General features: G+C 37.9%; 1 protein-coding gene across 5 annotated transcripts in view; it reads right to left on the bottom strand.

Moving 5' to 3' along the window:
• The window catches only part of IFTAP (intraflagellar transport associated protein), a 62,841-nt gene that overhangs the window by 38,258 nt on the left and 6,691 nt on the right, over nt 1-17,892 (bottom strand). For all 5 annotated transcript variants that reach the window (XR_011698088.1, XM_071558662.1, XM_071558664.1 and 2 more), the window contains exons 2-4: nt 15,457-15,541; nt 12,900-13,052; nt 136-293 (exon numbers count right to left, since the gene is read on the bottom strand). Coding sequence is in view for 4 of the 5 variants with exons in the window: in XM_071558662.1 (XP_071414763.1) it covers nt 136-293; nt 12,900-13,002 (261 nt within the window). In the remaining variant the exon portion in view is untranslated. The remainder of the gene's footprint in view (nt 1-135; nt 294-12,899; nt 13,053-15,456; nt 15,542-17,892) is intronic.

A 17,892-nucleotide genomic window follows, 5' to 3' on the forward strand; every position in this document is an offset into this window, starting at 1 on the left:
TGTACACAGTATTTTAAATATTTGCCTCAAATAGGATAAATATCACAAGCTTCTAACATTTGGACAGTGTATCTCTTCATATTTGTCTCCCTTTGAATGTAGTGCTTGTAAACATGGACAATTTTAAATCATTACCTCATTTTCATTTGACATCTGTGACAGAAAAGACACTCCCATTTCTTTGCTTCTTTCAGATGAGCCATTCTGTTTATTTCTGTTTGACAATTCAGAAGTAGAAAATGCTTTTCTTAAGGAGACCTCTTTATTTCCCTGAATTGTCTTTCCCTCTTTTTCTGCAAGGAGAGTCACACCAAATCAGTTAACATAATGCACTATCCAAGAAAAGCATGTATTTCATTAGATCTAATATTGACTTATCTTACACATTCACTTTTCCTCTCTTGCTCAGAGCTTCCATGTGCAACATATACATGTATTTTGCAGCCTTTATCATAAAACCAAATATGCAGTTTAAATTTCAAATGCACAGAGTATCACCTCTTCCTCCATACTGAAGACTTAATTGTCTCAAAAGGTTATGCAATATACAGAAAACTTTATAAAGAGAGCTGAAATACCCCAAAAAGCAAGATAGTAAAGTTACACTTTAGCTTTTATTTTAAAACTTTGTTTAAAATCTCTTTGATATCTGGACAAAACAGTACATATGAAGAAGAGTCTCTTCTTCGAGACACCACTATACACCAGCCCAATGGCAACTGCACACAGTCAGAGCTATTTTAGATTAACACTTTTAGCACTAAAATCAGAATGTCCCTCTCATTCCCCAACAGCAACAAGCATTCCCAAAAATTACATCTCTAGTTTTAAAAGCCTATCAACTGTGCTTACACGGGATCTGTGCTTACAAAATCTCTTGACATCTCAAAGAGTTCAACTGCACTTATTCCTTTACACACCTAATCAATGACGTACCCTCTTACTAAGCACAAGAAAGGGCTCTGATGTTGGCCAATTCTTGTATTTTCTACATCAAGGTCTTGTTATCACCCTATTTATACTGGCTATCAGTGGGTTCACATGTGAACATCACAACCACTAAAACAGATGACCATGTTATCTAGTATAGAAGTGAGCCTTGGGAGTTCTTGTCAGAGCTGATACTGGCTGGTCAAGGGTCAGCATCCACACACCTCCTGGGTGTCCATGAACACCACCATCAGAACCTCCACCAGTCCAGGGCCATGTGATGAGATGCACTGACAGGTCCTATCATCTAGACCCTGTACCTTTAGTTAGTAAAACACCTCATTTGAGCTGATTTCTTTGCACAGTGCTGCTTTCAATGTTTAACAACTATAGAATGTTCAGTAATCCAAGAGGGAAAACTTTGTGACTAAATACTTTTTATTGGGATCAGACTAACAAACAGCAGTATGCCACTGATATTTAATTGCCAGAAGTTTAGGTTCAGACATTAAAGAATAAATGCAGATGTTCAATCAGGGTTTGTTTCCTCAGGGAACAAAAAGGCTGAAAAAACGTTTTGCCGGTGTACTGACAGAAGATCAGATTAACTTCTCTTGGGTTTATTTTATACATCAATAGTGACAATTGAGTCCTCAGTGAAAATAGGAAAGTATGCAAAAACCAAACTGAGTGTTTCAATAATAACTTTTGACATTTTTCAGACCCTTAACAACTCCTTGCACAAAGAGCAAAGTTAAGACAACTCTAAGTGCTTCTGACTGTCCTATCAGCCACGTCCCTAGGGCATGAAGCAGCCAGCAGAATTATGTTACAGCCAGGTGATCATCAAATGAAATCTCAACAGTACTGATCCAGGATCTGGATCTAGGAGCTGATTACAGACAAGTACCTGCATGGAAGTACGGATTTCCAAACCGACACTGAATAGTTGGGATTTTCACCATCAGCATGGCAAAAATAATTGGCCAAAATAAAAATGCGGTACTTTTTTGTTTAAAAGTCCCATTATCAAATATGGAGCAGCTACAGGACAATCAATTCAAATGAGCTTCCCACCATATGTTTTTAATGAAAAATAAATGCTCATTTAAGGAAGGTTTTTGGGGGGTTAGTTTGAAAAATCTGCTTTGCATCAATAAGAAACACTGCAGTGCAATTCTAAAGCATAATTATATGTTACAAGCATTGAAGTAATTCTTGTGGAGAGTAATAATGATGCCCTTGGGGTTACTACATTGAGCCATATAGCAAAGAGTTATTAATCCCCTGGGACAGCTCTGTGCCGCTCTTACTATGACACACAGAAAGGGCTGGTAGTCCAGGCATAACCTGAAGCACACACACGTAAGAGTCAGGGTTCATAGAAAGCAAATTACACCAGACCAGAGAACTGTAGCATACAGATTTAAATGTTCAAATCACAGATGGATCCTCTGAATAATTCCTAAATCCCAGGTCTCTGTGACATGTGGCTTCTCCCTGCTTTTATAACAAATACTTTCCTAAACCAATATTTGGATACAGCAGCACATATGAGCAATCTCTTCTTCTTACACACTCTCTTTTTCTAGCCATGGAAATAAAGCAGCATTAGACAAGAAATCCTCTTGTAAATTCTTGATGGGTAAAATGGTCACCCACTATTTGAAGGTATTTTTACTGTCACCCTACTTTATAAGAAGAACTAGATGGCTATCTCAAAAAGCTTCCATTTTTTGTTACTGTAGTAGTAAAACAGGATGGACATCCTAAGAACTTCCAAGCTTTATCTTAAAGACTGACAAGCCACAGAAGGATATTAATGTATTTTAGGGTACATGTGTATTGCTGAATTACTGCAGCCAAACATCTACAGAACTATGTAGTAACAGGAGGGACTGAGAACCCAGTATCCTCCCTGTGCACATCAGGAGCATTTATGTACAAGAAGCAATAAAAAGCTTCCAGAAGCCATACGCTTTTCTCAGCCAGACCAACAGAGACACAAAAGAAATCATCACTGGAATCATCCGCAACATAATTCATACAGATGACAGACTCTGAATAAATACGATATTCCTGCACTAGCCTGTACTTATCTTGGATACCAGTGTGGTCATTCTTCTGGGATATAAATCAGATCATTCTCGAAAATATAGGTTCTGAATTCTCCAAAGAAAATAATGTCACTTCTAGCATGAAAAGACCTATGACACAGAGTTGGAGAGTTATAATTAGCCAGTACATAAGAGCTGACAAACTTACTTTATTAGGTTATATATTTTCTGGACAGCTGAGCTACGGTCACAGCTAAAAAGCTAGATAGATTAAATGACCTAGTAAGAAATCAAGTGCATTCATAGTATTTATGTGCCATTTACCAAACCTAGACTACAGCTAGAAGCACTATCTCTTTTCCTAAGAGATCAGTCATAAACTTTTGTCAGAAACCTTTTTCTAGTTAAGACCATTGCAGAGTTATTGGGTTACAGAATATTAAACATTACGTTTGATGAAACATTCACAACTGCAATGTGATACTAGATTCATGACTGCAAGTGAAGAAAAATTCAGAAGAAAAATGTCTAAGCAGCCCAAAGCAGTTGTTAAAAGCAATTCTGCGGACAGAATATCAACTATGCAACATGAGCATAATGAGGCCATGCCATATAAATTGAAGGAGGGGAGGTAAATTAAACATTATGGTGCAAGCGTCAAGCATAGTCCCTCAGGACCAGTAAGATCCACCTTCAGATTTCCAGAGTAATTCCTGACACCTACAGTCTTCCCATGCATGAATCATATAACTGGCTCCCTTGAAGCAGTAACAGTCATGATCTTAAAAAATATTATTAAAAACAACACACATAAATTGTTCTAAAGTTAAAGAAACTACAATCTGTAGTAGCTGACAAATATCACAGTTGTATTTCTTTGCTAGTGTTCTGAATTTCAACCATTTCTATCCCCATTTTTGACAGAGAAGGGAAAGAGAGAAGGATCACATTCAAGCCAGCAAGAGGATCACTCTGCCTTTCCCCTGACTAAGTGATAATTGACTCATTATTCACAGTCACAGCTCTCAACCTGCCAAGATCCTTTTGTAGAACACTGGCCTTTACAACATGTGACAAAAATCAAAAATAAGGGATACAAGCACAACAAAATGTAAAGAGGAAGAAAGCTGAAATGATGGAAAGATTCACATATTCATCCTGCAGACAGTTTTTGTCTCACTTTTTAGATATTTCACTGTCTGTATCTTAAAAATGAAGTAAAAAAACAACTTAGGTCTCTAGAAAAGTATATCTGAGTCTCTCAAGAGTAGTATCGATCATAATTGTGTGTCACTAGAGTATGGTGCAGACTTCAGAAACACGTTTCTATCAGAAAGTATATCCAGCTTGGTAAATTATTTTCTCTCCTGCTATCTATCCTCTATACTGCTTAAAATTCTCTTTGTCTTCCAATTTGGAAGGGAATCTTTTGAAAATGTCCACTGATCACCCACATATTTCAAAGAATAATGGAGTCACTTATAACAAAACCAAAGAAGTGAGGTACCTGTATTATCAAGAAAAACTTACTGTCAGGGAAATATGTTAGATGACATAGCCCCAGAAAAATTATGAAAGTCTCAGGGTTTGAAACAGTTCAAAGCCAGACCAGATAGAGCAATCAGTAGCAAAATGTAGAAAACCTGGTTTGAGGTAACACACTGAACAACACAATACAGACTACCAGGTATTTCCCACCATTTTTTCAGTTGAATTAATTCATTCCGAAACCAAAAAACGGTAGAGAATTAGAAACAGGCCCCTTTAACCATAAAACAACAACAAAGAAACCCACATACAGCAAAGCTACTACTTTAATTCCAATTTCCTTTTTTGTCCTCAAATCCTGGACTGAGGACTAGCAGAAGGCCTGTGAATCCCTTAAATTCCTTCCAAGTTATACTTTGATGGAAAACCTGTTAGTCAAATACTACAGTGACTTTGTGTAGGACTCCTGAACAAAGACCAATTTTATTCAGAGTAGTGTAATAACTGTCTTGAACAGAGGTCACAAGTAGAAATTTCATGTTCACTTACTAGCTCCATTCTTCAAACACATCATCAGCAAACAATCACACTTTAAAAAAAGAACAAAGCCTGTCAGTTAAATGTTTCCATAAAATATCACTTTGACATGTTCACAGGGTGGTAAAATGCTGTAAAAGTACCTGTATTTACCTATTTGTAACTATGTAAACCATTGTACAGCACTGAGTTCATCTACCCTAAATGATAAGCTGTAAGAGAAAAAAGGGAAATTGCAAGGCTGAAAATCCAATTTGTTGGGAAGATAATTTTTGAAGCCTTCTATTGATTTTTGATAACTCAGTCAAAGCAGCCCCTAGATTTTCTGCAGTAATCCAACCAAAACTTCCAGCCTCCCTCTGCTTCTATGTTGTCCTATTGAAAAGAGAGCATAGTGTTTTGAAGTTATCTAGCCTAAAAAAAAACCATTCTGATTTATGTTCTCCAGCTATCTTTCTGTTTCCATGTATTTATATGTATAAGTCTCTGTAAATCAATGCAGTTTGTCCACCTTTTCATCACAAAAAGTCTGAGTATCCCATACAGTAAGAACCTGGAAGATTTCAGTATTAGGGTACTTATACCCATCCATAAGGAAGAGCAATTCAGGGGCTATTCAGGAATCTAAATTTAATCATGTTTTAAGAGTCTTAGGGCACAGCCTCCTGCTGCCACCCAAAAAGACAGTGAGTGTTTTATAGATACTGTATCATATCTGCCAACTCTAAGCACCTTAATTGTCTATCTCCCACCTACCCTGGGATTGTAAGGTACCCTAATTCTAAGTCCCATTCCAATTTACACCACCAAAATCCTCACTAATTTCAGTGACAGTGATCTCACAATAGCACTGGGCAAGCAGAACTTCTCTGATAAAGTAACGATCTACACAGAAGTGAAAGTAGCTTGACTAAAACACTGGCCTAAGTGTGCAAGTTAATATTTGGAACATATAAATTCAGCTGTTGCAGTCTTTACCCCTGAGTTATTTGAACTTATCCTGATTAAATGAAAAACAATCAGCAAAAAGTATTGTTTTAGTTTATTTCTTAAAGAAGCACTGCATTTGTTACATTTGCCTTTTTTTTGTTTTACAGTCAAAGAAATCACAAATGTGTTTCAAGTCATCCTTAACATAAGAAAACTACAATAAACCCATATGTTGGGCACACTTCAAAAATGAAGGTGATATACTAATAAATAAGGGAAGAATCAATTATGAAAACTTTCTGTGTACTAGGCAAGTAGATAAGCACTGTAAGAAACAAGGGAATTGAATATAAGCATCTGACATTTCCATATAAAATATTCCTTCCTTAACAAATATCCTAAAAGGAACACAGCAGGTGGGAACAAATCAATAAAATGTCAGAGAGCCTAGGAAAATATTTGATTTTGGAGATTATAATGACAACATTAAAGCATCCTTTAAAGGATGTGGTTTTGGTTGGGTTTCTTCAAAGGCAAATATCTACTTTTTCGAAATTAGGCAATTCTATTTGATTTTATACTGAACACTGAAAAGCACTCAATTCTATAACGAGTTCAGAAATAAATTGTAAGTTAGATTATTTGATTTCTGTTTCCAATTGTCCTGTTGAGTTACTATAGATAGCTCTGATCTCTGACATTATTTGCTTTCTGTCACTTCCACATCTGCCAAAGAGGGCTTCCTCACCTCACTGCAATGACATGAAACTAAGTCAGCAGCTGCATTTAGCACACTTCGATGCCTTTCAAGACAAGGTGATGAGGTTCAGCAAGAGTTCATTCTGTGTTACTGCTTTTTATAGTACTACAGAATTCAATCACTGCCAACATGCCACTATATGATGAAACCTATATCAAAATATCAACAGCAAAATCACTAAATGTTCCCCTTTTCTACATTCTAGAAAATCTAAGTTACATGAGAGAATAAAAATGCTGGGGTTTTTTAACCTGAAAAAATCTTTAGAAATTGTTTATTAATAAAGGAATCACAGCAAAAAAAAAAAAAAAAGAATTGCTATCAGGGAAGCACTATTGTTCAAGGGCTGACCAAGTTCTCAGGAGTCCGAGTGCCTCTGCCTTTATCTGGTGCTGCCAGTGAGCTACTGTGCAAATGAATATAAGTCATTTCCCTTCTTCAGGCATATCTATTTTCTGTCTATACAATGGAGATGAATTACCTTGCACAGCAAATACCTGGACAACAAATATTCACAAAACAGATCAGCTATTATTATTTCAAAAATAATCTATTCAGTTTGCATCTCTGTCTGGGTTTTTTCCTACATTTAGGGGCTCTGTATGATATTTTATTTTTTATTATATCAAAGGTTACACAGAGATCACTACTCATTTTATGATCAATAGAGAATTGCAAATTTTTCCCCCAACCAATTCTATCAAATGATCCAACACAACACATCAATAAAAAGCTCTGAATTGATGCTGATTCCCTATTTCATGCCCTGTTTAAGTTCCCTGGGGAAGACAAATTAATTTAATTAGTTTTATTGAACTGTCTAGTTGCTTTTATTGTCAAATTCACTCATAGGCTGAAATTTCTCTTGGGGTTCTCATTGTCCTACTGGTCCATTTTTAAAATTAAAATTAATTTACTGTCATTTCTTATATAGTTTTCTGCTATGCTTTCTGCCATCAAGACTCACATTTGTAAACTGCCTCCACTGACACTTATATAGGAAGTTGAAAGTTGTTGTTTTTCCTAAATGTGGTTAATAAAAAAAGGCAGCAGGCAGCTACTGTCAAATGGACTGTGAACTGAATACACGGCCCAGCTTTCACTGGGGAATTAAGTTAATCAGATCACAACACAGAATATGGCTCCTGCAGGCCACCTGGAAGCAGAGAAGTGGTCAGTCACTTTCAAATTTCCTCCTCTTGACAGTTTGTTTGGCACAGAAGCACCAAAACAATAGCACTGAGGCTATGAAGTTTATATCCAAGGTTTGGTTTGCTTAGATGAGTCTGATCAAAGTCCTTGGACTTCAACACACTGCCAGGCAATGCAAGGTATATGCAACAGAGCAAAATGAACAGTAGGAATGGAATTAATTTAATTCCAGTGGTCAATTATCCAGGACCATGGAAAAAGTACAAATCTAAACTTGGGTTTGGATAAGAATTTTGTTAATGGCCGCATTTTTCTATGCAGTTGACTGATCCAGAATCCCATATTTTTAAAAGTGAGAGAGCATTAATTTAAAATCTAGATGAAAAACTGGAAGTCTAGAGCATTTGGAATTTTCTTTCCTGTAGTTTTTTTGCAGGTCAAATGAGATATTTTATGTTCCAGTGAATTTCCCATTCTTCCTCTGAGTTTAGAAAAACGAGCAGATGCTGCCTTCTAATTTTGGACATCACAGTTCCCTCCACCAGATTTCAAACACTCTTCCTAAGATTTGAAAAAGACTTTTGTCCTCTGGCAATTTTCTCAATAGTGGGGTTGGGTGTATTTCCATAAGATTTTCTCCAAAGTTGTTCCAGGAAGTGTATAGTTCTGAAGATACCACTCACTGACCACATCTACAGAAATGTGTATCACCCATTCCTTTGTAAATACAGGTCTTCTGAGGCCTCTTCAACTGCACAGTCAATAAATCAGTCTTAAGATTTTTCTCTGGACATAAAAAAACATAGTGGAGTTGTGCAACCTCAAGGCAAATGCCAGCTAACTGTTTTATTATCAGGTTGCTTTAATACTCAAGGATAAAGAATAAACTAAAAAAAAGTAAGTATGTAACTTGGCATAAGCATAAGGGGCTTCAAGGATTCTAAGGACAGAACAAGTGAATGTATTAATGACTAAAAAATTAGTAACAATATCTTTGCTTTGACTTCGTGTAAGAGGTGGTCACTTTTTTTCCAGAAACTGAAAACTTCTGCAAAGCTTTACAGTAAGCGTGAAAATTTTCATCTTTCTGAATCCATTTTAATTTATAAATTATATTCCCATGGGTTCACAAGCCCTTTCACCTATCTATTCATCTTGTTAATATTATCTTATGATAAAAAACACACTTTAGATGGTGTAAGCAGGAAAAATAAGAGACTTAACTAGAATCTTAACCTAGCCCTCAACTGTCCAGCCATTATAGAATCAATAAAAAGATTTTAAAAATTTTTCACTTATGGAGGAAGTGCTTTTTAAATATACGTATTCAACATACATAGGTCATATTCTGTTGGAGTATATATGTTTTAAAAGCTGAAGTCAGAGTTTTAAAAATACACTTATGTATGTTTATCCATATTCTATCAGATCTGCAGGCGTGAGGTAAAAGTCTTACTACCGGATTTACATGTCAATTAGTCTATGAACTCTTATGCTCTCACTGCACTAAGCCAGGATCATTGGGATTTTTTTTGAATTTTAATCAGAAATATTTAATTCTTGTATTAAAGATAAAATTTTATGGCCCAGCTAAATTATAACTTATCTGTGTGTTAGTCAAACCACACACGTCATGAAAAAGACCTTATTTTGACTTTAGATCTTGTTTTATTTCAACTAAGAGAATATCTTTTTCAAATAGCAAAAGAAAGAATGTAAGCAGCCAAGGTAATATCACACATTCATACACAAAAAAAAAGACAACATTCTAAAGCTGGGATTTTCTCAAAAAGACAAATGGGAGTCAGGAATGTAAAAATTCATTAACATTATTTCCCATATTTATAAGAATTAATCTATTGTCTCAGCAGTAGATCCTAATATGTTCACAGGGGGTCATTCCAGGGTATTTATGGCCTCAAAGGGTTCCTTTTAGCTAAGCCAGAACAGTCAAGGATGTTTGGGTCTTTTTACTCAAGGTACATTCTTTACGGTTTTACTGTGTGTAAATTTAACTTATGAATCAAAATGGAACAATCGTTCGGGTACTGGATTCTTATGAACAATGTAGAAACTCCTGGTGAAAACAGCCTTGCAATCCCAACTACAGATCTAGTACAAATTCATGCAAAAGTGAAAATCACCTTCTATAAATATGTTACCCTGTGAAATCAGTGGGATCCAATTGGTTGTGTGTGTGTCTTCTGTTTGCATGTTATGGCAGACAAAAATCTATCAGATGACAATGTTTTCCAAGGATGTTTTTAAAGACCTCCGACATATTTACACTTGGTTGTTTGTGTATACAAATAGCTATCTCCATATCTCATTAAGCCAAACTGAAAATTCTCACATTAAAGTTCATTGTAAAAGGATTTGGTGTGGGGGTCAACACCATTACCAAGGCCAACTTCAGAAAGTTAATCTGAAAATGGTAAGATTTTGCCTGACAGTAACCACAAACACATCCCCACAGTAAAAATCTGATATTACACATCAAAGTGAAAATTTCTGGATCCTATTAGCAGGTAAGTTGCTTTTAAAAAAAAAAAGAAAAAAAAGTCAAGTGACTATTTTTCAAATGCAAAACTGAGAAACTAAGAATGTGGCATTTTATACAATATTTCACACTTTTCTGCTGCTAAAGAGCCTTAGGCTTCAAGTGAAATTTTTGCAGGTCACTAGTTTATAATGGAAACCAACACTTTGAGTATTTTTAAAGGAAAATGAGGGCAGGAGAAAAACAAGCAGAGCTGTTTGGTTTATACCATCAGAGGAATCTGCATTTCTAAGCATTTGATTCAGGTAAAACTCTACCTTTTACACAGTTTTAGTAGCATATGCTATAGTGACAATGAAATGGATTGAAATATGCTGAGGCTTTTTGCAAGTAGCATCGTGATAAGCAGCACGCTTCTGTGACAGCAGCTATCCCCAGTGCTCTTATCTCATCCCCCAGTGTCTCCTTGCTCTTCTATTTTTCACAGGGAGAAGAGAAAGAAGGTTGCCACAAGATTATTTCTGTGGCAGCTTCAACTCCCCCACTGGTTTTCTGCTCAGTGCCTGTGACTGACACTTAGTTCTGCCTGAAGGACAAGGACAGGACAGACTTCTGAGTGCCAATCAATGGAGCATGCCACATGCAGTAATTTAAAAATACAGTGCTTCTGCAATAATGTGAAGACAGAATTTTTAGCGCAAAATGGTGGTAAAGAGAATTGTGAGTAATATGTAGCTTGCATTTATTTTTATGGCATCGGACTTAACATGACGAAAAGAAATGAACCTGAGCTACAGAGCTACTGAGCTGTAATTCAGCAATGCTGAGCACAGTTAAGCCCTTTTATCTCATCTGCAAAGCATGAGATCTTTTCAGCCTAATCACCTAATCTGATGTCCTACTGTGTCTTCATCCAAGTCACCCATTAGCTTGACACAGAATGGGTAAGGTTGGGTCAGGTTGGAAAGGACCACAGTGGGTCTTCTGGTCTAACCTCCCTGCTTGACCAGGGTCATCCTCAAGCACGTTGCAGAGGATTGCATCCAGATAGCTCCCGCGTATCTCCAGTGAGGGAGATTCCACAGCCTCTCTGGGAAATCTTGGTCACCTTCACAGTAAAGAAGTTCTTCCTTATATTCCAGTGGAACTTCCTGTGCATCAGTTTCTGCCCTTTGCCTCTTGTCCTATTGCTTGGCACTACTAAGGAGCCTGGCTCTATCCTCTTGACACCCTCCCTTCAGATACTCATAAACATCAATGAGGTCCCCTCTCAGTCATCTCTTCTTGAGACTGAGTAGGCTCAGCTTCCTCAGCCTGTCCTAAGTGAGGTGCTCCAGTCCCCTAATCAGCTGTCGCCTCTTGATGGACCCACACCAGGAACTTCATGTCTCTCTTGTATGGAGGAGTCCAGAACCAGACACAGTACTCCAGAAGCAGCAGCATCAGGGCTGACTAGAGGCACAGGATCACCTCCCTCAACCTGCTGACAATACTCTTCCTAATGCATCCCAGGATACCAGTGACCTTTTTGGCCCTCAGGGCACACTGCTGGCTCATGGACAGCTTGTTGCCTACCAGAACCACCAAGACATTCTTCACAAAGCTGCTTTCCAGCAGGTTGGCCCCCAGCTTGCAGTGGTGCCCAGGGTTATTCCTCCCGAGGTGCAGGACCCTGCATTTGCCTTGGTTCTGCTCTCCACCTCTCCAGCCTGTCAAGTTCTTTATGAATGGCAGCACAGCCCTCTGTGCTACCGGCCACTCCGCCCAACATTTTGCCATCAGTGAGGCTGCTGAGGACACATCTGCCCCTTGAATTAAGTCATTAATGAGTAAGTTAAACAGGACTAGGCCCAGTATTGATGCTTGGGGCACACCACTAGTGACAGGCCTCCAACTAGACGCTGTGTCACTGATTATGACCCTCTGGGATCTGCCATTCAGCCAGTTCTCGATCCACCTCACTGTGCTCTCATCCAGTCTACACTTCCTGAGTGTCTCTATGAGGATGTTGTGAGAGATAATGTCGAAAGCCTGTCTGAAGTTGAGATAGCCAAGATCCACTGCTCTCCCTTCATCCTTCCAGTTAGTTGTTTCATCATAGAAGGCATATGCAGAGGCATAGCACAGCAGTCTACATGTTAATAAACCTGTGAAAGTATCTAAATTGCACATCCCTAATCTCAGACTTCTCTCACTATTAAGTACTTTCCTCAGGCTCTTGTTTTATGAAAACCTTTCAAGCAAAACAATGCAAGATGTACTTAGGAAACAACTATCCCTCCATATAGTGCATGTTCCCCCACCACCCTAAAACAAGCAAAATGTGGTGAACCACCTGTAGAGACCTACCTTAGCAGTCTGGGAACCAGTTTAAGGAAAGTTGTCCTTAGGGTTTCCACCACTGAGCAGAGAAACAAAAGCATCACAAGGATTTGCCTAAGGTCACAAAGCAAGTGTGTAGCATAAAGACTCCAAATATTACTGCTTCTCTTTTTACTTCCCTTCTGTCTGCAGTTTCTAAAGGGAGATTTGGGATGTTACATACCTTTCAAAAGATAAGTGAATGTATTTAGAAACTCTTCATATGATTGCTCATGGCTATTAATAAATTGATCAAGGATGCTGTTCTCTAATGGTTGTTCTGCCATGATCCACACCGTGAGAATTAAACAGGTGTATTTGCTTTAGTAGGCTGCTTCTGCAAAAGAAAAGAGCCATATATATCTGCAGGCAGAAAACAAATCAACTGAAGAGTCCCTAATTCACATAGATGGGCACCAGAAAGTCAAACATTTCTCTTCTCCCTGTGAAGTTCTGATCTTGTCAGTGGAACTTTACACAATACCCCAAAAATTCAAGTGGACATAGAAATTTTAAGTACAAAGGGAAAAACTGTAATCGTCTATGCTTGGAATTTATGACTTCCAGTAATATGGGTCACAGAAGTGCCAGCTTCTCTCTGTGGTGTTCATTCTCTCATTTTAAGTTGTTCCAGTCTCTCAACTCATCTTCTGTGCAGAAACAGCCACACCACTCATCAGTACGTTGTGTTTAACTGAGACATTTGTACATTCAAAACTTGGACTGAATCCATCATTTTCGCAATGCGCTGCTCCCTGTACCATCAAAGCCACCAACCCAGATTTTGGACAGCATGTTAAATCACGATGTCATGTGTGCATGCAGACAGCACACAGGACAGGGAGAGTATGGTGGAACTGGGCTGCCACATAGGAATGTGAGGACCACTCTTGAGAAGGGAAAAAGTGCTAGGAGCTGAGAGAAACCCACAGAGACTTTTCGGACTTGAAAGTCACACAGCAACCACTTTCCAGCGCATCTTCAGATTGTACAGGAAGTAATGGTCCTGAAACAGCCCTCTGTGAAGCATGCTGAAATTAACCTTGCCCCTTAAAAAGCTGTGTAACTGCATTTTAACAGCTGTATGATGCCAAACAGTTACTGATATTACTACATTTTTTATACACATAGGTCCACACTACTGGAAGCATATAATCACAGTTTAGGGCGTGGACACACATAACTGGCACAGTGTCTCACACAGTAGCAACTTAACTAAAAAATACAAATGATCAGTTTGCATACATAAATGTAATCAAGATTCAAAAAGGCATTATACACCAAGTGCTTGATTTGCCTGTGTTCCTGTGTTTCTTCTCCTGATTTGCCACAACATTAAGACATGGATTTGGGAGATGAAAGCTTAATTCTTCAGCAAAACTTCAAATCAACTACACTAAGGAAAGGCTGCCATCCTGATTTTAAAGTTAAATAAGATCAAAAAAGAATTGTTCAGAGCCCAGCAGGAAAATAAAGCATGATTTCTAATACAAAACTCTAATTTGGCTGGACTGCCTGCTTGCAAGGAAAACTAATGCTCTGAAGACATAAAAATACATGCACATTCACATGACCTAATGTTTAAGCTTTCTAATGTTTTACAAAAATCAAATCAGTATTAATCTCCCTGTGGTCTTACCAAGCAGAATATAATTCACCAGAATCTCAGAGAGGTTTATGTATTACAGTGGTTTGAGAGGGAACCAATGCCTTCTGTTCCCCAAAATGGTTAAGTTATTAAATTAATTATTGAAGGTAATTTAATTATATGAAATAATGCAGTGATTTGCAAGGATATTTAAAATAAAATTATATATATAATCAAGAAAATGTTAACAACATGGTTGTTTTTCTTTGGCATCTGGTGTCTAGGATCTCTAAGTCCCTTATTAATGAAATAAACTTAACAATACTCTCATGAGGAAAAGCAAACAAATATTATTCTGAATAACAGATTAAAAAAGTACGTCACCAAGATTTTAAATTACTTGAAAATAGATCAGTGGAGGGCTGACAATAAAGCATGGATTACTTCACTCTAAAATGCTCTAGGAAACTAGAAAATTAATATGAAATTTGGAGGAATAAGCATATCCTTAAGCAAGCTGAGAGAGAGCTTTCTCAGTGGATGTCATGTTCTACAGCCACTGGCTCAACAGCCTATGTGTAAGCATTCAGACCAGGTGCTACCAAAATTATATATCTCCATTCTTACTCTGATATGCAGCCTCTACTTCCTACAAAACTTGGGAAACTTCTCTCCAGATTTTCCCTTGCACAGCTGTTATGTAGGTCTACAGAATCACATCCTCACAGAGAGGAAAAACCAGCTAGGTTCTAATGACAGCCTAAGTTCTGTCAGAAAAACAGCCATTCACTCAAACAATAGAGGACAGACTGGCAGCTAGAACTACCTGTTCCTCGTTTTCAATTATTTTGAAGAACTGCAGGGTGCTATAGCATCACCCTAAATGAAAGCAAGCAAAGAGGCTGGTATTTGGAAAACATCTACTATCCCTTGCACTGAACATATGGTTAAGACGGATGGTACAATAGTGGTGTTCAAAAACTTATCTCAACCTATCAAGTTTTTCATGTTTTTCATTTTCCTTCCATTTTGCTTTTCTGCTGCTTCCCATCTACTTTATTCCTGAGCCCTTAAATGAATACCCCACTGTGTCCACTGCAGAGAAGCTTTGTGATGTGAACAGCTGAAACCACGCTGACCAGAAGACTCTCACCTGTGCTAAGGAGCTCACGGTAGATTCTACGGAGTAAACAGCTCCAGCAATCAGTTCACAGCCTCCAGGAAATGACTTCTTTAAACTGTCATAAAAAAAAAATGAAAAAAATGTACAATAATGGATTGGAATCCACCACAATTTACAAAGTGCATACAATGACACCTTTAGGAATGAAATGACTGCATTGTTCTGCTAAAGAGCAGCTACCTACTAAAATAAAAACTTACCTTCTTTTTCCCAAAAGGCATCAAACTAACTTCGGGGTTTCAAGAAAAGTAAGGCAAGGATATCTGATCCTTTCCCTGTGCTGATTTTGGATAGTTTTAAGAGTTAAATATCAGTAAGTGATGCACTCAAAAAGCAACTATGCTTTTTTCTTTTTGCATGTCACTCCTGCTCATCCATCCAAACAACTTTAACGATGCTTCTTGAGGTAATCATTCATTAAGCCTTGCTGATCATCAGCAGATTGTGCAAAATTAATTTTATTTCTCAAAATGCAGTCTTCCTCTCAGCAGTTTGAGACAAGTCAAAAATCTCTGAATCAAATCACAGAGGCAGGTCAAGTGACCATTAGCATAACTTCAATTACCCAGTGATTAGTTCTATTAAACAATACCAAAAGCGGTGAACATAGGCTTCCTGATTTATGCTACATTTTCAAGTGCTTTATAATGTTTCTTTTAAATATAATATAGGCAGTGAAAAAAACATCAAGATTCTTTTTAAATGTATAGAGCAGTAAACTAATCCTCTCCACAAACTCAATAAAATCTTATGTAATTTTATTTTTCTGGGGAAAAAATACTTCAATAGCATTTCTAGCATAGGTTCAAGTCAGGTTTTCACACTAAGAATTTGCTCTCCCAGAAGTCATTCTCAATTTAAAAAAAAAAAAGTTATTCATAAAAGGTTTTTTATAGATCACTCATAGATTCATGGAAAATATCCACTAGGTACACCTGTTATCAAGATTGTGTAATCTGTCTGCAAAAATCAGGTTGAACACAACTACATCATTTTTAAATCTTATACTCTGTTCCCAGGGTATCTGCACAATCTTTTTTCCCTACAGAACTTTCATAGTAACTATACCTGTCACAACCAGCTTTTTTCAAAGGGGTCATTAAGTATTTCAGATCTAACTAAATCCTAATAAAAGTAACTCTTTAGCAACAAGCATTTCTGAAACACCTCTCATCCATAAAGGTTTTATGTGTCAGTCCGCACTGAAGACCTGATTCTGGGGCTCTCTTGGCCTGGCTAGTTCAGCAACTAGCTCATAGCAGCTGTCACCAGTGATGGGGTGTGCTGGTAACGCAGAAATTATCTCCACAGGTTGGCTGCTCACATGGTTTGGCAATATTGCCAGGTGTGTATCGGCAAGCCTTAAGTGTGCAATAAATTGTCAGGAGACCAAGTACAGAACCAGAGCTGGTTCCTGTCTACTAAGGATGACAGGAAAGCACATTGTGATTTGGGACATTAAAGTCCTCTCCAGCCTGTTCCAGAAGCTACATAACAACATGCTGCCTCCTACAAAAAAACCCGTAACATCCCACTGCCCTCTATACAACAGTACTGGAGAGGTCATCCCACACAACGTTATGTACTCAAATATTTGTATAAAGCTTGCTCAAAGAAATTGGTTTAGTCACACAAAATGAGTAACTTTTAGGTCCTATATTGTTAGAAACTGAAGTAAACTTAACCTGCAAGAGCAGGAACTAGCAATTCTGGAGGAAAATTACGTGATTCCCATTCTTGCTGTTTACCACATTAGTTGGTCAAGGAGACTCTAGGGGAGTATAGATTTGCAATAATATTCCTACAGCAATGAAGAATGAGGTAGCACCTTTGCAAAAGGAATAAGCCTGTATCAGAGGAGTACAGTCACAATCTATTTAAGCCTATCTTGATGCTGGCTGCTCCCAAAGAGGCCACCACCACTTACTCTTCCTCTTTACTCTTTGATTTTTCCCTCAGTCCATTTCTTGGCCAGACAAAATATTCTTCCAATATAAACCCTGAAACTGAGAAAATGCACAGATTCTGTTTTAAATACACATTTTTTGATCTGCCTTACAGCCATACAATCATGAGTGCCTGTACAAGTAGACAGTGGGAACATGCAACAGGAACAAGGGAAGGATGCAGCATTGCCTTTCTGGCAAACCGTCATAGTTGTTTTTGCAACTGTGAAAGCACAGCTTCATCAGGAATACCCCTCACAAATGGCCCAGAAAGCTGTGCTTCCTCCACACTAGCAAAAGCAGATGTTACCAGGGCACTCCTACACTCACCACAGAGCCAGTGTGGAGTGAATATCATTAGCCTCCATGGTGCAAAGAGGTAGGCAAAGCTGGAACTCAAGCCTGTCGTTAACAAATCTTATGGACTGTAGTCACTACCTTAACAAATATCCCAGGATGG

The sequence above is a fragment of the Pithys albifrons genome, chromosome 6 (assembly GCF_047495875.1).
Source record: "Pithys albifrons albifrons isolate INPA30051 chromosome 6, PitAlb_v1, whole genome shotgun sequence".
In the NCBI taxonomy this organism is placed as follows: domain Eukaryota; kingdom Metazoa; phylum Chordata; class Aves; order Passeriformes; family Thamnophilidae; genus Pithys; species Pithys albifrons.